Source organism: Papio anubis, chromosome 1, assembly GCF_008728515.1.
Source record: "Papio anubis isolate 15944 chromosome 1, Panubis1.0, whole genome shotgun sequence".
NCBI classification, from domain to species: domain Eukaryota; kingdom Metazoa; phylum Chordata; class Mammalia; order Primates; family Cercopithecidae; genus Papio; species Papio anubis.
Genome location: NC_044976.1, coordinates 8,603,419 through 8,628,181, shown reverse-complemented (window position 1 = coordinate 8,628,181; position 24,763 = coordinate 8,603,419). Strand labels below are relative to the sequence as shown.

The 24,763-nt window shown below is 47.6% G+C and overlaps 1 protein-coding gene across 6 annotated transcripts in view; it reads left to right on the top strand.

Annotated features, from left to right (window-relative positions):
• Window positions 1-24,763, top strand: part of CLSTN1 (calsyntenin 1) — a 103,174-nt gene that overhangs the window by 60,543 nt on the left and 17,868 nt on the right. For 4 of the 6 annotated variants that reach the window (XM_017957012.2, XM_017957006.2, XM_031664262.1 and 1 more), the window contains exons 3-7: window positions 12,956-12,985; window positions 14,160-14,355; window positions 17,745-17,953; window positions 19,800-19,949; window positions 20,372-20,557. In XM_017957012.2, the coding sequence (XP_017812501.2) occupies window positions 12,956-12,985; window positions 14,160-14,355; window positions 17,745-17,953; window positions 19,800-19,949; window positions 20,372-20,557 (771 nt within the window). The remainder of the gene's footprint in view (window positions 1-12,955; window positions 12,986-14,159; window positions 14,356-17,744; window positions 17,954-19,799; window positions 19,950-20,371; window positions 20,558-24,763) is intronic. The other 2 variants (XM_017957007.2, XM_031664261.1) reach the window with 1 other exon arrangement.

Sequence of the window (24,763 nt, the reverse complement as noted above, 5' to 3'; positions counted from 1 at the left end):
ACAAAAATTGTATGTTGTGATATGTATATATTTTAACTATATAGAAAAGCAATTTAAATCCAAGCTATAGTGGTAACTTGGTTGTATTTGCTATAGCGGATAGATAAGTCAGTATTTTCCTTTTGGATATTTTCATGGGGGAAGCACAGTTACTCTTATATAATATTTTTTCTTTCTTTTTTCTTTTTTGGAGATAATTCATATGCCACAAAAATCACCCTTTTAAAGTGTACAGCTCATTGAGTTTTAGAATGTTGGCCAAAAACCATGCACCTGCCAACCACTGTCTAACTCCAGAACATTTTCGTCACCCCAAAAAGGAACCCTTGCACCAAGTAGCAGTCACCCCTCAGTCTCCTCCACTCCCCAGCCCTGGCAGCCACTACAGATTTCTCTATTCTGGATAATCATGTAAATGTACTGTGGCTTTTTGTGACGGGCGTCTCACTTCCAGCATGATGATTTCACAGTTTACCTGTGTTAGGTGCCTAGCAGCCTCTCGTTACTTTTTTATTGCTGGATATTATTCCATTCTATGAATAGACTACATTTTGTTTCTCTGTTCATCTACTGATGGACATTTGGTTTGCTTCTACTTTTTGGCTATTATGGGTCATGCTGCTGTGAACATTCCTGTACAGGTCTTTGTGTGGACATAGGTTTTCGGTCCTTTAGTATACACACAGGAGTGCAGCTGATCCCTTTGACTGAAGTGTGGGGTGCTGTCCCTCTGCTGGAGGAGTGGGCAGCTGCATGGAGGGAAGGGAGCACCTGACCTGCTGCCTTATTCCTCCTTCCCTCCTTCCCTTCCTCCTTCCCTCCTTCCCTCCTTCCCTTCCTCCTTCCCTCCCTCCCTCCTTCCCTTCCTCCTTCCCTCCTTCCCTCCGTCTGTCCTTTCCTTCCTCTCTCTTTCCTTCCCTCCTTCCCTCCCTCCCTCCCTCCATCCGTCCTTTCCTTCCTCTCTCTCTCCTTCCCTCCTTCCCTCCCTCCTTCCCTCTGTCCTTTCCTTCCTCTCTCTCTCCTTCCCTCCTTCCCTCCCTCCCTCCCTCCATCTGTCCTTTCCTTCCTCTCTCCCTGCCTCTCCCCCTCCCTTTTTCCCACCCTCCCTCTTTCCGTCCTTTCCTTCCTCTCTTCCTCCTTCCCTCCTTCCTTCCCTTCATCCCTCTCTCCTTCTGTTCCCCCTTCACTCCCTTCTTCCCTCCTTCCCCCTTTTCCTCCCTCCCTCCCTCCCTGCCTGTCTTCCTCCTTCCCTCCCTCCCTCTTTCCCTCCCTCCTTTACTTTCTCCCTTTGTTTCTTCCTCCCTCCCTCCCTCCCTCTTCTGTTGCTTTGGTGCCACCCAACACAGAATCCTGCCCCCATGGTGCCACCCAGCACAGAACAGGATGCTATGAGACTGAGCAGGGAGGTCAGGAGCAGAGACCCTAGAACTGACCGACCAGTGAGTGAATCGTAGCTCTTCTACTTCTTGGCTGTGTGGCCTTAGGCAAATTACTTACCCTTTCTTTGCCTGTGTTTCATCATTTCTAAAAGGATACAGTGTCACAGACTTCATTACGTCACAGACCTCATTGGTTGGGGGAATGTTAGCTTCTTTATTCATACATGTGAAGAGCTTTAAACCGTGCCTGGTACAGTAATTACTACCTACAGTGTTTGCTGCTGCTGTTATTACTAATAATAGAATCTTTTAAAAATATTTTTTCGGCCGGGCGCGGTGGCTCAAGCCTGTAATCCCAGCACTTTGGGAGGCCGAGACGGGTGGATCACGAGGTCAGGAGATCGAGACCATCCTGGCTAACACGGTGAAACCCCGTCTCTACTAAGAAATACAAAAAACTAGCCGGGCGAGGTGGCGGGCGCCTGTAGCCCCAGCTACTCGGGAGGCTGAGGCCGGAGAATGGCGTGAACCCGGGAGGCGGAGCTTGCAGTGAGCTGAGATCCGGCCACTGCACTCTAGCCTGGGCTACAGAGCGAGACTCCGTCTCAAAAAAAAAAAAAAAAAAAAATATTTTTTCACTTAACATTTTGTGAGAAATATTTTCTCATCTTTCTACAAAAATCATTATAGTGTTGCATTTTCTTACAGAGTTTCTTTTTTTTTTTTTTTTGAGAGGGAGTCTCGCTCTGTCGCCCAGGCTGGAGTGCAGTGGCCGGATCTCAGCTCACTGCAAGCTCCGCCTCCCGGGTTCACGCCATTCTCCTGCCTCAGCCTCCCGAGTAGCTGGGACTACAGGCGCCCGCCACCTCGCCCGGCTAGTTTTTTTTGTAGTTTTTAGTAGAGACGGGGTTTCACCGTGTTAGCCAGGATGGTCTCGATCTCCTGACCTCGTGATCCGCCCGTCTCGGCCTCCCAAAGTGCTGGGATTACAGGCTTGAGCCACCGCGCCCGGCCCAGAGTTTCTTAAGTATTTTTTGGATAAGAGAGAGGCTAGACCTGGAGCCTTATTTTCATCTTAGATTGATTTGGGTGATGACGTAGAGTTTAATTTTGCACCATGTTGAGGAGGAGGGTGGTGGTGGTGGTGGCGGCATCTAATGTTTGCTGAGTGCCTGCAGGGTGGCAGAGGTTGCTCTGAGGGCCCGGTGTGGGTTACTTTCTTGGATTCTTTTCAGCAGTTTGTTTTTGAGACGGAGTCTTGCTCTGTTGCCCAGGCTGGAGTGCAGTGGCGCGATCTCGGCTCACTGCAACCTCTGCCTCCTGGGTTCAAGAAATTCTCCTGCCTCAGCCTCCGGAGTAACTGGGACTACAAGTGCACGCCACCATGCCTGGCTAACTTTTTGTATTTTTTAGTAGAGACAGGGTTTCACCATGCTCCCCAGGCTGGTCGCGAACTCCTGAGCTCAAGCAATCCGCCCGCCTCGGCTTCCCAAAGTGCTGGGATTACAGGCATGAGCCACTGTGCCCGGCCTCTTCCCCAGTCTTATGCAGTAGACATGCCCACTGCCCCTGTCCTCCAGGTGAGGAACCAGGCTCAGCGTGTCTGCCAGCTGCGTGACAGCAGGAGAAGCTACTTTGTTCCCCACTTTATCCCCAAAACCTCCGTCAGTGCCTGGGGCACAGTCACTCCATAGATATTTGTAGAGGGAGGAGATGAGTCTGCCCAGGATCACACAGCTCGTAAATGACAGAGCCACCTCGGGGCCCAGCTCACTGTGTGAACATTCCGGTTCATCGTGTGATCCCACTACAAGGCGTGTGTGTGTGTGTGGGTAGCCATAGGAGTTCACTTGTCAGAGCTCTGAAATGAATGCATGTGCAATGCTGGGAGCTTAGTCGCTGAAACTCCTTGTAAGTCATCACTAATCAGACATTCACAATGAAGATCCAGTCTCGCCTGGATTGTTTCCTTGGGGTGAAATTCAGGTACGGAGTCTTGGTATTTGTCAAGTGTTTTAGGAAATTTAAATGATTCGGTTTCTAGTTCTCCTCCTTCTCCTTAATCTGCTGAAAGCCTGAGTAGTCACAGGTCAGAAAACAGTTTTTGCATTTTATTATTTATTTATTTATTTGGAGATAGGGTCTGGCTCTGTCGCCCAGGCTGGAGTGCAGTGGCATGATCTTGGCTCACTGCAACCTCTGCCTTCCAGGTTCAAGCAATTCTCATTCCTCAGCCTCCCGAGTAGCTGGGATTACAGGCGTGCACCACCACAGGCCAGCTAATTTTTTGTATTTTTAGTAGAGACGGGGTTTCACCATGTTGGCCAGGCTGGTCTCGAACTCCAGGCCTCAAGTGATCCTCCACCTTGGCCTCCCTAAAGTGCTGGGATTACAGGTGTGAGCCACTGTGCCCGGCCTTTTTTTTAAAATTTTATATATTTCATGGAGAGTTACAAGCTTGAGCCTCGTGTGTGGGCCATAGGGTCGGGGCCTTGAAGATGATGTGTTCTGTTCTTGTCAGAAGCCGTGCCTCCTCTCCCTGCTTCCTCTTCAGAGCTCCTCCTTCTAGGAGGTGGTGGTGTTCTAGCAATCTCTTCCCTGCCTTCCCAGATTAAGTATGGATGTTTTACAAGATTGGTTGAACCATAATGATACAAATAGAATCCTAAAGAAGTTTCAGGGCAAGAATGGGAACTTTGTTTTCATTGATAGTCAGAGCCCACCCAGGACTCCTGTGAAACTCTTGTCTGTATTCTTCGTTATGAATGTGATTCACGTGCCCTGAGCGTGGCCAGTGGGGTTCACTGCTGCGTTTCACTGCCCAGTTTTGCTTTTTTAGCACGTGTAACTGAGCTGACCTTGTGTTTGCAGCAGTGAGTTGTTTGACCTGCATGAAATTGCCTTTTTTTTGTTTTGTTTTGTTTTGAGACAGTCGCACTCTGTCACCCAGGCTAGAGTGCAGTGGTGCGATCTCGGCTCACTGCAACCTCCGCCTCCCAGGTTCAAGTGATTCTCCTGCCTCAACCTCCCAAGTAGCTGGGAGCTGGGATTACAGGCGCCCGCCACCATGCCCGGCTAATTATTGTATTTTTAGTAGAGAAAGGGTTTCGCCATGTTGGCCAGGCTGGTCGTAAACAACTGACCTCAGGTGATCCACCTGCCTCATTCTCCCAGAGTGCTGGGAATATAGGTGGAGCAACAGCACGCGGCCTCCTTTTTTTTTTTCTTTTTTTGAGATGGAGTCCCCGCCTCCCGGGTTCAAGCGATTTCAGCTAATTTTTGTATTTTTAGTAGAGACAGGGTTTTACCATGTTGGCCAGGCTGGTCTCAAACTCTTGACCTCAAGATCCCCCTGCCTCGGCCTCCTGAAGTGCTAGGATTACAGGCTTGAGCCACCACACCAGGCCAATTTTTTTTTTGTTGTTTTTGAGACAGTGTCTTGCTCTGTCACCCAGGCTGGAGTGCAGTGGCACAATCTCGGCTCTCTGCAAGCTCCGCCTCCCGGGTTCATGCCATTCTCCTGCCTCAGCCTCCCAAGTAGCTGGCACCACAGTCGCCCGCCACCATGCCCAGCTAATTTTTGTATTTTTAGTAGAGATGGGGTTTCACCATGTTAGCCAGGAAGGTCTTGATCTCCTGACCTCGTGGGATCCGCCCGCCTCGGCCTCCCAAAGTGCTGAGATTACAGGTGTGAGCCACCGCACCTGGCCTTTTTTTTTTTTTTTTTTTAAAAGATGGAACTTCACTTCATCACCTAGGCTGGAGTGCAGCGGTGGGATCTCAGCTCACTGCAACCTCTGCCTCAGAAAATCAAGCGATTCTCCCACCTCAGCCTTCCGAGTAGCTGGGATTACAGGCCTGCACTAGCACACCTGGCTAATTTTTGTATTTTTAGTAGAGGCAGGGTTTCAGCATGTTACCTAGGCTGGCCTTGAACCCCTGACCTCAAGTGATCCACCTGCCTCGGCCTCCCAAAGTGTTGGGATTACAGGCGTGAGCCATGGTGCCCCTACTTGAAACTTTATCCCAGTGTTAGAGATGGGCCTCATGGGAGGTGTTGGGGTCACAGCGGGTGAATCCTTCATGAATAGATTAATGGTGTCCCTGGCTATGGGGTGAGGTGTTGGAGTGGGGGACAGTGGGTGAATTCTCATTCTTTTAGTTCCCGCAAGAGCTGGTTGCTAAAAAGAGCCTGTGGTTGCTCCTCCTCCTCCTCCCCCATCCCTCTCTCTCTCTCTTTCTCTCTTTCTCCCTCACTGTGTGATTTCTGCACAGCCTTCCGCTGTGAGTAGAAGTAGCCTGAGGTCCTCGCCAGATGCAGATGTCCAACCTTGAATTCCCAGCCATCAGAAGTATGAGCCAAAGAAACCTTTCTTCTTTATAACTTACCCAGCCTCAAGTCTTCCTTTGCAGCAACACTGAATGGACTGAGACAGCCCAGAAGTGGTTCGTTAGGCAGGGCTCGAGCCCTGTAAAGGGTGGGTGGAGTTTGCACAGGCAGTGAAGGGAGGGGAAAGGTGGGAGCAGAGGTGGGAACTGGAGAGGCCTCCCAGGGTAGGTTACCAGGTCAGCTTGTGTGGCGTGGGGTGTGGAGGAGCGCAGTATTGGAAGTCAACTTGAGTCCACATGATTTCCATTGCTAGGCTGAATGGATGCATCGGGTTTTCCAGTGCTATGCCCGGATCACCTGGGGCCCTGGTGTAGAGGGCAGGTTCCTGAGCTCCATGCTCGGTCGCCTAGTCTGTACCTCCAGGAGTGGCGCCTGAGAAATCCATACCAGCCAGCTAGGTTTGCAAACCCCCGATGGGCCACCTTCTCAAGTCTATAGACTGTCTGCGTTGGAGTCATCTGGCAGTGCTTGCTCAAAATACAGATCACTGGGCTCTGTCCCTAGAACCACCAAGTCAGAATTTCTATGGATGGAGCTTGGAAACCATATTTTTAACAAGCTTCCCAGACCATTTTTGACACACTTGAATTTGAGAGCCACTATGGTAGTCCGTGAGGAACTTGTGAGAGCATAACTCTTGGAGTCTGTGTGTGGTTATTGTTATGTGTATTTAAGGTACCCTAGGCTGGGCGCAGTGGTTCGCACCTGTATTCCCAGCACTTTGGGAGGCCAGGGCGAGGGGATCACTTGAGGTCAGGAGTTTGAGACCAGCCTGGCCAACATGGCAAAACCCTGTCTCTACTAAAAATACAAAAATTAGCCTGGCATAGTGGTACACGCCTGTAGTCCCAGCTACTTGGAAGGCTGAGGCACAAGAATCACTTGAATGCAGGAGGTGGAGGTTGCAGTGAGCCAAGGTTGTGCCACTGCACTGCAGCCTAGGTGACACAGTGAGACTGTGTCTCAGGAAAAAAAAAAGGGTACCCTGAAAAACTCTACTGATTAGAGACACGTATGAGCTTGTTCCAGAAATTAGCCTGGACTGGTAAGCAAGGAAGCCAGAGGTCACCAAACATCAGGGACAGGCCGGACACCCAGCCATTGAATGTGGGCACCAAGGTCAAGTGGAGCAGAGAGAAGTGGATAGTTGCTACTCAGCAAGTGTCCATTTTCTTTTTCTTTTTTTTTTTGAGATGAAATCTCACTGTCGCCCAGGTTGGAGTACAGTGGCATGATTTCGGCTCACTGCAACCTGTGCCTCCCAGGTTCAAGCGATTCTCGTGCCTCAGCCTCCTGAGTAGCTGGAATTACAGGCGCCTGCCACCATGTCCAGCTAATTTTTGTATTTTTAGTAGGGACGGGGTCTTACCATATTGGCCAGGCTGGTCTCGAACTCCTGACCTCAGATGATCCACCCACCTCAGCCTCCCAAAGTGCTGGAATTACAGGTGTGGGCCACCACGCCCAGCCCATTTTCTCTTCTTTACAGCCCCCTGATCCCTTTCCCATTGGGCACAGATCAGTGGGTCCACAACCTGTTACCCCACCTCCCCCAGCCAAGTATGTGGACAGTGTGAACTAGGCTGAACAGATGCCCCTCTCCGAAGTTTGAATGGTGAGTGGAGCGCCAGTGATGCTAAGAATAGTTACGGTTCGGGTCTGTCTGTCCAGGTTGTTTTGCAGTGGGACTGTTGTGGTTCCTATTTCCTGGTCTCCAGCCGCGTTGGCTTCCACCGTTTCCAAGTCCCTTTCTCTGGCCTACAGTCAGTTCCATGAGTTCCCGATAGTTTTCCAATCAGTTTCCTTTTGCTAAGTTACCTAGAAAGGATTTCTGTTGCTTACAATCAGAGAACCTTAGCTGTTATACGTAAGGAGTGAAGGAAACACTTGCAATATAAGGGCAGGGTCCCCTGAGAGCTGGGAGACGTGTAGGAGAGGCCATCCTCAGGTTAGGAAGAAGACTTTGAAAGAACAGCAAGGCCAGCCTGAAGCTGGGGTTTCTCAAAGGCACAGATGAGGAACGTAAGGGCAAAGTGCTGTCAGCTGAGAACCCCGCACGTGACTTTGGATATCCAGAAGTCAAATCTAGACTTTGTTGTGTTCATGCATTTTTCATATTTTTATGTTTCGCTTTAAAATCCCTTTAAAACAATTTAAAAAAAATTTTTTTTATTTTTAGACATGGTCTCGCTCTGTTCCCCAGAGTACAAAGGCTGGAGTGCAGTGGCATGATCATGGCTCACTACAGCCTTAACATCCCAGGCCCAGGTGATTGTCCCACCTTAGGCTCCCAGGTAGGCGGGACCACAGGCACATGCCACCACGCCCAGCTAATTTTTGTATTTTTGGTAGAGACAGGATTTCACCTTGTTGGTCAGGCTGGTCTCGAACTCCTGACCTCAGGTGATCCACCGCCTTAGCCTCCCAAAGTGCTGGGATTACAAGTGTAAGTTACCAGGCCTGCCTCTCAAATTTCTTTTTTTTTTTTTTTTTTTTTGAGACGAAGTCTTGCTCAGTTGCCCAGGCTGGAGTGCAGGGATGTGATCTTGGCTCACTGCAAGCTCCGCCTCCCGGGTTCACGCCATTCTCCTGCCTCAGCTTCCCGAGTAGCTGGGACTACAGGAGCTCACCACCACGCCCAGCTAATCTTTTTTTTTTTTTTTTTTTTTTTTTTTTAGTAGAGATGGGGTTTCACATTAGCCAGGATGGTCTTGATCACCTGACCTTGTGATCCGCCTGCCTCGGCCTCCCAAAGTGTTGGGATTACAGGCGTGAGCCACCGTGCCCAGCCTCAATCTTAAGTTCCTTTTGACCATTTTAGATGATCTCAGGGGGATGAAGGTTTGGGGAAAGAGCCTGGGAAGGATTTGGCCCATTCCTAGGCGATCCTAGCTAGAGAGGTTGTCTGGGAAACCTGGTTGGGTGTTTTCAGCTTGGTAAAAGCAGGGTTTTAGGTAGATTTGCCCAGCAGAGCCAGCTGAATTGAGTGGGAGGGAGCAGGGCAGGAAGGAACTGGGATGTGAGAGGCGATTCTGAGAGGTCCTTCCCTGCAACGGATGAGGTTGTTTGAGGTTGAGAGAGGCTGAGTGTAGGATAGCGAGGGGTGGAGCTACACCTTCATATGTGATGATGCCGTAGCATGCATTTAACTACTGTGAACTGGGACGGGCGTGGTGGCTTATGCCTGTAATCCCAGCACTGAGGGAGGCTGAGGCAGGTGGATTGCTTGAGCTCAGGAGTTCAAGACCAGCCTGGGCAACATGGTAAAACCCCGCCTCTACCAAAAAAAAAAAAATAATAATAATAATAAAAATAAAGCTGGGAATGGGTGGCATGCACTGGTGGTCCCAGCTGCTCGGGAGGCTGAGGTGGGAGAATCGCTTGAATTCAGGAGGTGGAGGTCCTATCTATTCCCCTAAAAATCCCTTAAATGTCTCCTTGGGACAGCGCCTAGTTCTGCCGTCATTGTATCTCATCAGAGGTACTCTGGTAGCTGTAACTTGTTCAGTCGCCCCTGCCTTGCTCCAGTCCGATCCGTCTTCCTTATTAAAAGTAGAGTTTTAGGTTGAATGCACAGATGGCCACTTAAGGTGGGCGTAGGGCTGACTCTGAAGATGGCTCAGCAGGCCCTGCAGTGATGGGCTCGGTTGCAAGGCTGGTGCAGAAGACCCAGGTCTGAGGCCGGGCGCGGTGGCTCAAGCCTGTAATCCCAGCACTTTGGGAGGCCGAGACGGGCGGATCACGAGGTCAGGAGATCGAGACCATCCTGGCTAACACAGTGAAACCCCGTCTCTACTAAAAATACAAAAAATTAGCCAGGCGTGGTGGCGGCGCCTGTAGTCCCAGCTACTCGGGAGGCTGAGGCAGGAGAATGGCGTAAACCCGGGAGGCGGAGCTTGCAGTGAGCCGAGATCGCGCCACTGCACTCCAGCCTGGGCGACAGAGCGAGACTCCGCCTCAAAAAAAAAAAAAAAGAAGACCCAGGTCTGCCTGAGTTTTGCAAAGCCCACACTGCACCTGCCGCCTCGAACTACCAACCTGGTAAGTTGTTTTCTTAAGTCCTTGTAGTTAAAGGACCCAGCCTGACTAGCAATTTAATAAGTACTGGTGAATTTGAGGCACCATATCCCTTTGGTGGAACTCATTAAAGTAGCTAATGTTAATACTCAGAATATTGGGTATTCTGAGGGCTAGGTTTGTACCATTGCATTCCAGCCTGGGCAACAGAGGGAAACCCTGTCTCTAAAACAACCAACAAGGAGGAAATCTGCACTTACCTATGGAGAGACCTGTGTCAGGAAAGCACACCACAATCACCGTCATTAATGTCAATTCAGATGATGTGGAACTGCCTCACCATTTTCTCTGCAGAACAGTCAACTCCAAGTCAGAAACTGAAGTTTTATCTGAATTAAAGCTGGGCAACCTAAATTACTTTAAAATGTATTATGCAATGTTAATATGCATCAAAACATGTAATATTGTGAATTAGCACATCCTGGAAAACATTTGGACACGTCTGGTACCGGGCAGGTTACTCATGGGTGTCTCTGTAGAGCAGAGATGAGCAAATCTTTTCTGTGAAGAACTAGATAGGACTATTTTAAGCTTTGGGGCCCCTCGGATCTCTTTCGCAATGATGTCACTCTGCAACAACCTCTGCCCTTGCAGTGTGAAAGCAGAGAGCATACATTAAACAAATGAGCATGTCTGTGTTCCAGTAAAATATATTTATAGAAACTGTATTTGAGGCTGGGCTGGTGGCTCACGCCTGTAATCTCAGCACTTTGGGAGGCAGAGGTGGGTGGATCACAAGGTCAGGAGATCAAGACCATCCTGGCTAACATGGTGAAACCCTGTCTCTACTGAAAATACAAAAACAAAAAAATTAGCCAGGCATGGTGGCGGGCACCTGTAATCCCAGCTACTCGGGAGGCTGAGGTGAGAGAATGGCATGAACACGGGAGGTGGAGCTTGCAGTGAGCTGAGATCGTGCCACTGCACTCCAGCCTGGGCAACAGAGCAAGACTCCATCTCAAAAAAAAAAAAAAAGAAAAGAAAAACTGTATTTGAAATTCATGTAATTTTCTCATGTTATGAAGTTCTGTGTTAAAAGGTAAAAATTGTTTTTAGCGTGTGAGCTGTTCAAAATCAGGAACAGGTTGGACTTTTTGGAAATGACAGTTTACAGACCCCTAATTAAAAACAGCTCTGTCCAGCGGACCTGCTGTGCCAAGGGGAGTGCTCTGCGTCCACTGTCTCCTTGCAGCAGCCACCAGCCACATGTGGCTACTGGACCCTTGAGAACCAGCCAGTGTAACTGAGGAACTGGATTCTTCACATCGTTTGATGTGAAGCACAGGCGTACAGAGGCTCTTCTACACGTGGGGCAGCAAGCAGGGACAGAAATAATCATGACACCATTGTTTTTAAACAGCAAAAGCAACTGATGGCATTTTCACACAATGGAAAATGATGGTAATAATAGCAAACATTTGTTAAGTGCTCTCTTTCCGCCACGCAATGTTTTAAGCACGTTACATGTTTTGACACGTGGATTCTCACTGTTATGTAGTAGTGAAAATGAATAAACTATATAGCTACCTATACCAGCAGGGATGAATGAATCTTAGATACACTAAGTTGCATGAAAAAGCAAGTCGCAGCCAGGCGTGGTGGCTCACGCCTATAATCCTAGCACTTTGGGAGGCCAAGGCGGGTGGATCATGTGAGATCAGGAGTTCAAGACCAGCCTGGCCAGTATGGTGAAATCCCATCTCTACTAAAAATACAAAAATTAGCTGGGCTTGGTGGCAGGCGCCTGTAATCCCAGCTGCTTGGGAGGCTGAGACATGAGAATCACTTGAACCCGGGGATCTGAGGTTGCAGTGAGCTGAGATGCCACCACTGTACTGCAGCCTGGGCAACAGAGTGAGACTCTCTCAAAAAAAAGAAAAGAAAAGAAAAGCGAGTCAGAAAAACTACATGCCACGTGATACCATTTTTAAAACCTTAAAACCAAGCAAAATGAAACAACACTGCGGGGGAAATAAATGGTAGAATTATTACCAAAGCAAGGGAATTCAGGCCATGTTACCTTTGGGGGAGAGAAGGTGCCACCTGTGAGGGCCCACTGTGTTGAGGGGCAGCAGAATTCCTGACCTGTTCACATTTCCACTCCTCCATAGTAAAGGGTTTATAAGCAGCATGTATATTGACTTAGTAGAACAGAGCTTTCATGTAATAAAAGCAATGACCATTGTAGCATCTCTACCGTTCGTTTCGAATCTGGTTTCCATTCACATTTAAGCAGATGTTCCATTAGCAGAGGGGTTTATATTTGTTGCCTTGGTTGGGTACTTTGGATTAGAAAAACATTGTTATTTTTTTCAGTTCAAGAACAAAGGGTTAAAACCTTTTGCTCCGGCCGGGCGCGGTGGCTCACGCCTGTAATCCCAGCACTTTGTGAGGCTGAGGCGGGTGGATCACGAGGTCAGGAGATCGAGACCATCCTGGCTAACACGGTGAAACCCCGTCTCTACTAAAAATACAAAAAAAATTTAGCTGGGCGTGGTGGCAGTCGCCTGTAGTCCCAGCTACTCAGGAGGCTGAGGCAGGAGAATGGTGTGAACCCAGGAGGCGGAGCTTGCAGTGATCCGAGATTGTGCCACTGCACTCCAGCCTGGGTGACTGAGCAAGACTCCATCTCAAAAAAAAACAAAAAACAAAAACAAAACGTTTTGCTCAAATTTTTGTTTCATTAAATCTACTGGTGAGTTGAATGTTACCGAATCTAGCTGAGAGAATTTAGGTTGGAAATGAACATCTGAAAACTGTAAAATAGCAAATAGATGTACTTATTCATGGTTTGTCACTAGAGTGTTCATTAAAAGAAAAATCCTAATGACACCTAGGGTGTTAGGACACTTCATTTAGGAGTATTTCATCCCTAAATTAATAACTTCAGAATTATGCAGTAGTTCATGGTAAGTTGGATTCAAAGTGACATTTTGTTCCTGAAGATTAGGTTTCGCTGTAGCAGTCCTAGAAGCCAGTCAGTGAGCTTATTGTTGAATAATGTGTCAAGCTTTTCTGTGTAATTTGTGCACCTTTGACTTTTTTCCTTATTATTCCGTCTTCATTCTTTCCTGTATTACTGACATGGGTTTATCTTTTCTCCCTTTAGAGAGTTTTGAGGTGACAGTCACCAAAGAAGGTGATAAAGGGTTCTTTCTTCCCCTCTTATGAATATTAACCCACTAACTTTGTTTATAAAATTGGGAATCAGCCCTTAAACAGAAGAAACTGTCATGCTCTTTTATCCTTATTTATTCTCCTACTTTGTTTCTATTTTAAAGTATATTGATGGAAATTGTATGTAACCAGACCCTTGGTTAGAAATATCTGGAAATCAGACATCCATTTGAACTGTATGGATAATACTGTACATTTTTGTTTAATCGAACTTCAGAGATTTGCTTCGTAACAATTTTCTATTAGTTGGAATTGTGGAAGGAGTGCAGTCTTATTTTCATGTGAAATACGTTTTGTGGAGTTTTACATAGACATCAAAACATTTATACTGTTCTCCCATGGACAAGAATGGAAACATAGCTTTTTAACTCCTAATTAAGCTTGTGAGCCAATTTAGATGTAGAGAAGTTCCCAGGCTGGTGTCTTTTTCAGGTTTGATAGGATAAAGTCCGAAACAAAGGCAAGTCTAGCCAGTCCCTCCCATAATAGAAACTGTGTCTGAATCGTGGATGATAAAATAGCTGTTGAAATGGATGCCTGACGAGTTGGTATTTCTACCTTTCTCATTCAGTAGTTTGTTTTGATTCCCTAATTTTAGCCAGGCTCATTGCACAGGAAGACTTGTTTCCTTTGATTTTTTTTTTTTTGACAGAATTTCTGTAATTATGGTGCTGATCCTATATCTCACGCTTCCTCCTCTCTCAACACATAACTGCGTTTTAGCTTCTCTCTGGTCCAAATCAAACCGGCTGCCAGCCCTCCCAGGAGCTGGGGCAGCGCTGGTGTTCTCAGGCCTGGCTGTGTGCTAATGAGACTCCTTTTACCCTCGAGCTATCTAAGTGCTCCTGTGGAATGCCTGTCTATATTTTCTTCTCTCTCTCTTTTGTATTCCTGCATGAATGGATGCAAAGTAAACAAGTTGCTTGGAAAGCCAGAATCTGCTTCATCTTACTAAAGCCCCAGAACTTCCCATGTTTAAAGCACAGTGCCCCTGCTTTGTCCACGGACCCTCCAAACCCCTGGCTGCCGAATTGTTGTCATTTATTTTCTTTGGGGGTGGAGAGTGGGGGGAGGAGGGCAAGGTGTAGAGGATCTACGTGGTAGGAATTCTAACCTGTTCTGCTTTGACTCCCTAGGTGAGATTTGTGGATTTAAAATTCACGGGCAGAATGTCCCCTTTGATGCAGTGGTAGTGGATAAATCCACTGGGGAGGGAGTCATTCGCTCCAAAGAGAAACTGGACTGTGAGCTACAGAAAGACTACTCATTCACCATCCAGGCCTATGATTGTGGAAAGGGACCTGATGGCACCAACGTGAAGAAGTCTCATAAGTAAGCAAGCTGGACAAAGGGTGAAAGTAACCCACTGAGTAGAAGTGTGTGTGCAGAACGAAAATAGTAGTGACTACTTGCCCGCTCCCCAAGACTGTGTTTTTGAAGTAGGCAGAAGATAGTTCTCAAGTATCCACAATTAGATTGTAAACTCTTGGAGGGCAGGAACCATGTCTGTCTACCCTTGTATACAGCTTCTAGCAAGAGCCTCGCTCACATTAGGCATATTAGGTTTTGGGGGGTTTTTTTGTTTGTTTGTTTTTTGAGATGGAGTTTCGCTCCTGTTGCCTAGGCTGGAGTGCAATGGCATGATCTTGGCTCGCCGCAACCTCCACCTCCCAGGTTCAAGCGATTCTCCTGCCTCAGCCTCCTGCATAGCTGGGATTACAGGCATATGCCACCACACCCAGCTAATTTTGTATTTTTAGGAGAGATGGGGTTTCTCCATGTTGGTCAGGCTTTGAACTCCTGACCTCAGGTGATCCGCCCTCCTGGGCCTCCTAAAGTGCTGGAATTATAGATGTGAGCCGTGCCTGGCCTTTTATTTTTCGTTTTTCAGATGGAGTTTCGCCATTTCACCCAGCTGGAGTTTAGTGGCAAGATCTCATCTCATTGCAACCTCCGCCTTCTGGTTTCAAGCGATTTTCCTGCCTCAGTCTGGGATTACAGGTGCCTGCTACCACGCCTGGCTAATTTTTGTATTTTTAGTAGAGAAGGGTTTCACCATGTTGACCAGGCTGGTCTCAAACTCCTGACCTCATCATCTGCCTGCCTCGGCCTCCCAAAGTGCTGGGATTACAGGCATGAGCCACCGCACCTGTCCTAGGTTTTTAATGAATGAGTAAATAATTTTATCACACCAAATACTCTTATTAAAGAAATAAAGGCGCTACGTTAAAAATTCAGAAAATCTGCGTCTCCCTCAGGAAGTTTATTTTGTTGTCATATTTACCTTTTGCTGTAATTCCTAAGGGCGTAAACTTAATCATTGTTGGCCAGGCGCAGTGGCTCACACCCATAATCCCAGCACTTTGGGAGGCTGAGGTGGGAGGATCACTTGAGACCAGGAGTTTGAGACCAGCCTGGACAATGTAGAGGATGCCGTCTCTACAAAACATAAGCAGTTAGCCAGGTATGGTGTCGCATGCCTGTGGTCTCAGCTACTTGGGAGGCTAAGGCAGGAGGATTGCTTGAGCCCAGGAGGTTGAGGATGCAGTGAGCCATGATTGTGCCACTGCACTCCAGCCTGAGTGTCAGAGTGAGACCCTGTCCCTAAAAAACAACAACAAAAAAAATTGGCCAGGCGCGGTGGCTCATGCCTGTAATCCCAGCACTTTGGGAGGCCGAGGCAGGCAGATCACCTGAGGTGATTTTCACCTGAGGTCAGGAGTTCATGGCCAGCCTGGCCAACATGGAGAAACCCTGTCTCTACTAAAAATACAAAGTTAACTGGGCGTGGTGGCACGTGACTGTAGTCCATGCTTCTCTGGAGACTGAGGCAGGAGAATCACTTGAACCTGGGAGGTGGAGGTTGCCGTGAGCTGAGATCACACCATTGCACTCCAGCCTGGGCAAAAAGAGTGAAACTCCATCTCAAAAAAAAAAAAAAAAATTAGTCACTGCTGGTGGAAGTAGGCTGACTTGCTGCCACAGTCCTGAGTGTGTTGCTCCACCTCCTGCCCATTAGGAACTGCAGGTGTAACAGGGCCTTGGACAAGACAACATAGAACAGAGGTCGCCATACCCCCGGACGTGGGCCAGTACTGGTCCGTGGCTGGTTAGGAACTGGCCCACACAGCAGGAGGTCAGCAGCATGTGAGCGAGTGAGCACTACTGCCCGAGCTCCACCTCCCGTCAGATCAGCAGCGGCATCAGGTTCTCATAGGAGTGCGAACCCGATTGTGAACTGTGCATGTGAGGGATCTAGGTTGCATGCTTCTTACAAGAATCGACTGCCTGATGATCTGAGGTGGGGCAGTTTCATCTCCAAACCATCCTCCCACCCCGATCTGTGGAGAAATTGCCTTCCATGAAACTAATCCTTGGTGCCAAAAAGGTTGGAGACCACTGGTGTTCTCAAGTCAAGCGTCTACAATTAGATTGTAAGCTCTAGTCTTTTCTCCACCACTTGCTAGCCCTTTGGCATTGTGCAAATTTAATTTTGTTGAGTCTGTTTCTTTTGTTTTCTTTACTTTTTTTTTTTTTTTTTTTTTGAGGCAGAGTCTTGCTCTGTCACCCAGGCCGGAGTGCAGTGGCACAATCTCACTCAGGTCACTGCAACCTCCACCTCCAGGGTTCAAGCGATTTTCGTGCCTCAGCCTCCCAAGTAGCTGGGATTACAGGCACATGCCACCACACCCGGCTAAATTTTGTATCTTTGGTAGAGACGGGGTTTCACCATGGTGGCCAGGCTGGTCTTGAACTCTGACCTCTGGTGACCCTCCCGCCTCGGCCTCCCAAAGTGCTGGGATAGGTGTGAGCCACCATGCCTGACCTTGAGTCTCAGTGTCTCCTTAGCACATCTACTAAAGAAGGGTATGTGGGTGAGATGGGTCACATAACCCATTGTGAGGGTCAGACCGCCGGCATTGGGATGAGGAGGCTCGTGGTGAGCAGAGGGCACAGCACCCCAGTGAGTTACTCCTCTTTCCACAGCGTAATGTTATTGTTTCCCTTGCAAAGGTCATATTTTGACCAAAGTCCTTGTCTGATTCAGAAGCATGCCCTGACCATTAGCCCTTGAAACCTACAGTTTTCTTTATTTGTAGCCAGGTCTGACGGCACCCTAATTTTCTTGGTAACTGAGCTGGGGTATTGGCAGGTGGCAAGGGCCTGCCCCTCCTGAGCTCTTCCATTTGTTGAATCAGGACCAGGTGATGCCATGGTCTGTAGCCTATTCCCTAGAAGTAGGACAGAATTCGTTTGAACTCTCAGAATCAGACCATTTTATGCTTTCTCTGTTTCATACCCCTTCTTCCCTTGGCTCTATTTTTTTCTGGATTTTGCGACAAAATATGTTTCAACTTTAAAATTGGAGAACAAACAGACGTCTGGTATTGTTTATCTCCCTTCTGTCTGTCCTGTCCCATGTTGTCAAAAAAAACACCCAAGACACTTTTATTTTAGATGATTGCTTTTTTGCTTTATTCTTAGGATATGGAAGAACCAACCCAAATCCCTCTTTTAACTTTCTGTTATCTCCACACTGAATGAAAAGCAGTGAATAGCTTGGTTTAATTTTTGACTTCATCATATGAAATTCATGAAACAAGGTATCAGAAACAGGAAATTTTAAAGTAAGGCAGAATTGGTATCTTTTGGGTAAACACACACACACTGACACCGAAAACAAGCAAAACAACCATATTTTTCTCCCTCCCTCCATCCAGAGCAACTGTCCACATTCAGGTGAACGACGTGAATGAGTACGCGCCCGTGTTCAAGGAGAAGTCCTACAAAGCCACGGTCGTTGAGGGGAAGCAGTACGACAGCATTTTGAGGGTGGAGGCCATGGATGCCGACTGCTCCCCTCAGTTCAGCCAGATTTGCAGCTACGAAATCATCACTCCAGACGTGCCCTTTACTGTCGACAAAGATGGTAAGAACGGAGGAGTGCGCTTTCCTTAGCTGGGTAGACAGTCCCTGCCAACCCCACTGACTTTACACCCCAGCTTCTGTGCTTTGTCAGAACTCCACGAAACTCACAAACGGGAGACCTAACCTGGAGTGCTTTCGCTTTTAATTGTAAAAACATTTAAGTTCCTACTTTGTCCCCTGACAGCTTCTTCTCTGGAACCTGAAAGTCCTGTGTTCTCCTGTTTTTTCGCTTTCCCACCAAAATCAAATAAAAATCCTCCCACCTGACATGGCTTTATTTTATTTATTTATTTTTTTTTTGAGACGGAGTCTCGCTCTGTAGCCCAGGCTGGAGTGCAGTGGCCGGATCTCAGCTCACTGCAAGCTCCGCCTCCCGGGTTCACGCCATTCTCCGGCCTCAGCCTCCCGAGTAGCTGGGACTACAGGCGCCTGCCACCTCGCCCGGCTAGTTTTTTGTATTTCTTAGTAGAGACGGGGTTTCACCGTGTTAGCCAGGATGGTCTCGATCTCCTGACCTCGTGATCCGCCCGTCTCGGCCTCCCAAAGTGCTGGGATTACAGGCTTGAGCCACCGCGCCCGGCCGGCTTTATTTTTTTAATCTTCTTAACTTTCAATCCACATGCATCGGTATGAGACTGACCTTTACATTTAGTTTCTCATTTTCTGTTCTTCATTAAGTGTTTTGTTTTTGTTTTTGTGGTTTTTTTTGAGACATAGTCTCACTGCGTTCCCCAGGCTAGAGTGCAGTGGCACAATCTCAGCTCACTACAACCTCTGCCTCCTGGGTTCAAGTGATTCTCCTGCCTCAGCCTCTCGAGTAGCTGGGATTACAGGTGCCCGCCACCACACCCAGCTAACTTTTTTTTTTTTTTTTTTTTGTATTTTTAGTAGAGACGGGGTTTCACCATATTGGCCAGGCTGGTCTTGAAGTCCTGACCTCAGGTGATCTGCCCACCTTGGCCTTCCAAAGTGCTGGGATTACATGCGTGAGCCACCATGCCTGGCCATGTTCTCCATTAAGTTAGAATGTCCTGCCATATCTTTTTTCTTTTTTTTTTTGAAAGAAGGTCTTGCTCTGTCACCCAGGCTGGAATGTAGTGGTGCAATCATTGCTCACTGTAACCTTGACCTTCTGGGCTCAAGGGATCCTCCTGCCACAGCCTCACTAGTAGCTGGGACTGCAGGCACACACCTGTAGTCCCAGCTACTTGGGAGGCTGAGGTGGAAGAATCACTTGAACCTGGGAGGCAGAGGTTGCAGTGAGCCGAGACTGGGCCACTGCACTCCAGCCTGGGCAACAGAGTGAGACCCTGCTCCAAAAATAAAAAATAATATGACATTTGCATTGTTAATTAATGCACAGTCCAGAATCTTTGATGGAATTATGGACATTGCAAACACTTTCCAGAGATCTGTACTCACATTCAAAAAGCAGGCTTCTGTTCTAAGCGGGTGGGGGTAGGAAATCTCTTTCTTTTAATAAAGTAAATGTTTGATCAGTGATCTTGTATTTAATACTTGAGGTACTTGAATTATTTTGTCTTTTTAATTCTCTTAATGTATGGAGACAGTTAAATCTTAATGGAAAGCCCAACATAACACTGGGAGAGTAAGTGGAGACCGAGTTGTGTGGCTCCGTCTCTTCTGTTGAAACTCTTCAGGGTGGATTTCGTGTGTGTTCGGGCTCAGGGAGGACAGGTTGCGGGTTAAGCATCACAAGCATATGTTTATTTTTGGCTGAGTACTTACAGGGCTTAAAGTGTATGCATTTTATCTTTCCGCGTAGGACAACAAAAGTAAAACCAGCGTGGGTTTTGCTTCTCACTGTTGTTTTTGCCCCCTGTAAGGTTATATAAAAAACACAGAAAAGTTAAACTACGGGAAAGAACATCAGTATAAGCTGACCGTCACTGCCTATGACTGTGGGAAGAAAAGAGCCACAGAAGATGTTTTGGTGAAGATTAGCGTTAAGCCCACCTGTGCCCCTGGGTGGCAAGGTGAGTCTCATTCTCTCCCCTGCGCTCACATCTGTTCCTTTTTTTTTTTTTTTGAGATGGAGTCTTGCTCTGTCACCAGGCTGGAGTGCAGTGGCGCGATCTCGGCTCACTGAAAGCTCCACCTCCTGGGTTCCCGCCATTCTCCTGCCTCAGCCTCCCGAGTAGCTGGGACTACAGGTGCCCGCCACCACGCCCGGCTAATTTTTTGTATTTTTAGTAGAGACAGGATTTCACCGTGTTAGCCAGGATGGTCTCGATCTCCTGACCTTGTGATCCGCCCCCCCTTGGCCTCCCAAAGTGCTGGGATTACAGGCGTGAGCCGCCACGCCCGGCCACATCTGTTCATAAAACTGATACGCTGCAGCAACCTAAAGTGTGTGTTTTCCTTCTCTCCTCCCCTGCTGATCTGTGGACCAATGCAGGATGGAACAATAGGATTGAGTATGAGCCGGGCACAGGCGCGTTGGCCGTCTTTCCAAATATCCACCTGGAGACATGTGATGAGCCAGTTGCCTCAGTACAGGCCACAGTGGAGCTAGAAACCAGCCACATAGGGAAAGGCTGCGACCGAGACACCTACTCGGAGAAGTCCCTCCACCGGCTCTGTGGTAAGGAGACCAGGCGTTCCTGCATCCGGCTGGCTTCGGTGAGGTGGGAGGGACCTTTACAACTGGAAATACTTGTGTGTGTTGTGTTCCTAATTATAAACTGTGATAGAGGATCTACATTTCTGAAATGAACTTTGCTGCCTTGCTGGCTAGTTTTAATACTGGATGGGCTTTGAATATGTTCAAACATCTATTGAATATGTTGTGTATATGTGCATTTTAAGAACCACTGGTGATGCCGGGCGCGGAGGCTCACGCCTGTAATCCCAGCACTTTGGGAGGCCAGGCGGCGGAGGATCACAAGGTCAGGGAGATCGACCACGGTGAAACCCGGGCCTCTACTAAAAATACAAAAATGTAGCCTGGGCGCCAGGTTGTGGGTTTCTGTAGTCCCAGCTACTCGGGAGGCTGAGGCAGGAGAATGGCGTGGAACCTCGTGGCGCGAGCTTGGCAGTGAGCCGAGATCGCCACGCATCAAGGCCTCCTCCAGCCTGGGCTGGCGAGTTTTATGGACTCCATCCTCAAAAAAAAAAAAAAAAAAAAAAAAAAAAAAAAAGAACCACTGGTGGCCAGGTATGGTGGCTTATGCCTGTAATTCCAGCACTTTAGGAGGCCGAGGTGGGAAGGTCACTTGAGCCCAGGAGTTTGAGACCAGCCTGGGCAATACAGCGAGACCCCATCTCTACAAAAAAATTGAAAAATTAACTGGGGATGTTGGCATGCACCTGCAGTTCCAGCTACTTGGCAGGCTGAGGTGGGAGGATCACCTGAATCCGGGAGGTTGAGGCTGCAGTGAGCCGTGATGGCACCATTGCACTCCAACCTGGGCAATAGAGCGAGACCCTGTTTTAAAAAAAGAACCACTGATTTGAAGGAAGTATTTCTCCAACATACATTGAGAATCATCCAAAAAGGGCTTCTATAGGAATACATGGAGTGAGTTTTACATGGAATGAGATGTTTACTTACACACTGAAGAAAAAGGCCAGGGTGCGGGGGCTCATGCCTGTAATCTTAGCACTTCGGGAGGCTGAGGCGGATAGACTGCTTGAGCTCAGGAGTTCGAGACCAGCCTGGGCAATATGGCGAAACCCTGTCTCTGCAAAAAAATACAAAAACTAGCCAGGCGTGGTGGTGCACGCCTGTAGTCCCAACTACTTGGGAGGCTGAGGGAGAAGGATCACTTGAGCCCAGGAGGTGGACGTTGCAGTGAGCCAAGATCACACCACCGCATTCCAGCCTGGATGACAGAGTGAGAACCTGTCTCAAAAAGAACGGAAGGAAACATATAAGTAATATGATAGCTTTTGACAAACATGAACTAGAAAATCAAAACTAAAGATAGCCACATCTAACTTAGAATCTTCATAGACTTTCTATATTACAATATTGTGTGGAGAAATTGAGAGACAGAATTACTGGGAGACCCACCAGAAGGCTAGGTCTCTCTCTTTACTGTCGGCTATGGATATTTTTCTGGCTTATGGCTTATCTAAATGAAGAAGAAGTGAGGTATGGATGGCTGTCATGGAAGATGCTGAGGGAAGAGCATGTAGTTGGCTGGTGATAAATCCCACTAAATGAAGCACCGTTTTCATAAACTGGAAGTATATGAGTATACTGGGGTGTGGCAACTCCGAATCCAACTATTCGTAATTGTCACCTCAATATATATAAGTCAGGAGGTCTGGCACATTTTCTGTTTTAAACCATGCATGTAATTATAGTGTATGAAATTTATTCTGTTTCTCATTTCATGGTATTAAGCGAATTTTTTTTCAGCAGAATAAAGTTAGGAAGAATAGAAAGAATTTGAATGCTTACTATATACCAGGCACTTTTTTTTTTCTTCTTTTTTTCTTTTTTCTTTGAGACAGAGTCTCCCTCTGTCGCCCAGGCTGGAGTGCAATAGTGCAATCTTGGCTCACTGCAACCTCTGCCTCCCGGGTTCAAGTGATTCTCCCGCGTCAGCCTCCCAAGTAGCTGGGATTACAGGCAACCACCATCATGCCCGGCTACTTTTTGCATTTTTAGTAGAGATGGGGTTTTACCATGTTGGCCAGGCTGGTCTCCAACTCCTGACCTCAAGTGATCCACCCACCTCGGCCTCCCAAAGTGCTGGGATTACAAGCATGAGCCACCATGCCTGGCCTTACGCCAGGTACTTCTATGTGTGTTTTAGCGTAGTCTTTCCAGCAAGCCTACAGAGTAGGTGGGTATTGACCTTGTTATAGAGGAATTAAACAATTGAGACTAAAGCAGGTTAAGTAGCTTGCTCAAGGCCACATATTCAGGAGCTGAGGTTTTAGTGTGTGTGTGTGTGGTTTCTTTTTTTTTTTAGACAGAGTCTCGCTGTCGCCCAGGCTGGAATGCAATGGTGCTATCTTGGCTCACTGCAACCTCCACTTCCCGTGTTAAAGTGATTCTCCCACCTCAGCCTCCCAAGTAGCTGGAATTACAGGCATCTGCCATCATGCCTGGCTAATTTTTGTAGTTTTGTAGAGACAGAGTTTCCCCATGATGGCCAGGCTGGTCTTGAACTCTTGACCTCAGTCGATCTGCCCTTCTCAGCCTCCCAAAGTTCTGGGATTACAGGCGCAAGCCACCACGCCTAGCCTCAGGAGCTAAGATTTGGACCAAGGTCTTCTGTTACTCTCTAAAAGACCAGGCTGGTCCAGCCAAGGCCTGCTGCTCCGAGTAATAGCTTAGTCAAGAAGGAGCTTGCAAAATCTTTTCCTGTGGACAAAAAAAATTTTTTTTTTATTTGAATGTGGCAATACATAAGAACAGTTGGAAAACATTTTTTGTGTTCTTTGACTTAGTAATTTCATTTCTAGGAATTTATTTTAAGGGAATAATCATGGAGACACACAAAGCTGTGCATGCAGGTGAGGTTTAATAGGAAAAGGTTAGGGACAGCCTCAATGCCCAGCTGGGAGGCCGGTCAGTAAGTGATGCTGTATCTGTACAATGAAATGCTATTCAGGCCAGGCGTGGTGGCTCACACCTATAATCCCAGCACTTCGGGAGTCTGAGGCGGGTGGATTGCTTGACCCCAGTAGTTGGAGACTAGCCTGGGCAACATGGCGAAACCCCATCTCTACAAAAAACACAAAAATTAGCTGGGCGTGGTGGCATGCGCCTGTGGTCCCAGCTACTTTGGAGGCTAAGGTGGGAGGATTGCTTGAGCTTGGGAGGTCGAGGCTGCATTTAAACCAACACTGCACCACTGCACTGCAGCCTGAGCGACAGAGGAGACCCTGTCTCAAAAAAAAAAAAAAAAAAAAGAAAGAAATGCTATTCAGATATTTTAAATTACATGATAGAAGAATATTACTAGGAATATACACATATTATGCACATACATAGCAGGACTCCACTTTTATTTTATTTGTTTATGTATATTTTGAGACAGGGTCGCACTCGCCCAGGCTGGAGTGTGGTGGCACAATCACAGTTCACTGCAGCCTCAACCTCCTGGGCTCAAGTGATCCTCCCACCTCAGCCTCCCGAATAGCTGAGACTACAAGGATACACCACCACACTTGGCTAATTTTTGTGTTTTTTGTGTTGGTTTTTTTTGTGTGGGGTTTCGCCATGTTGTCCAGGCTGATCTCCAACTCCTGGGCTCAAGCAATCTGTGTGCCTTGGCCTCCCAAAGTGCTGGGGTTACAGGTGTGAGCCACCATACCTGGCCAGGACTCCCATTTTTCTAAGAAAACACATCATTTTTGGGTATATTTATCAAAGGAGGACTGGGTGTTTATACTAAAATGGTATAATTTGGATCAGATTACCAGAAATGCTTCCTTTCCTTTCCTGTTTTTTTTTTTTTTTTGAGGTGGATTCTTACTCTGTTGCCCAGGCTGGAGTGCAGGGGCAGGATCTCGGCTCACTGCAAGCTCCACCTCCCAGGTTCACGCCATTCTCCTGCCTCAGCCTCCCGAGTAAGTGGGACTACAGGCACCCGCCACCACACCCAGCTGATTTTTTGTATTTTTAGTAGAGACGGTGTTTCACCATGTTAGCCAGGATGGTCTTGATCTCCTGACCTTGTGATCTGCCTGCCTTGGCCTCCCAAAGTGCTGGGATTACAGGCGTGAGCTACCATGCCTGGCCCTTTCCCTTCCTTATACAAATCCATGGTTGTTACTTTTATTTTTGTAATTTAAAACCCTGATTTTTGAAGAGAAGTAAACTGAAAGG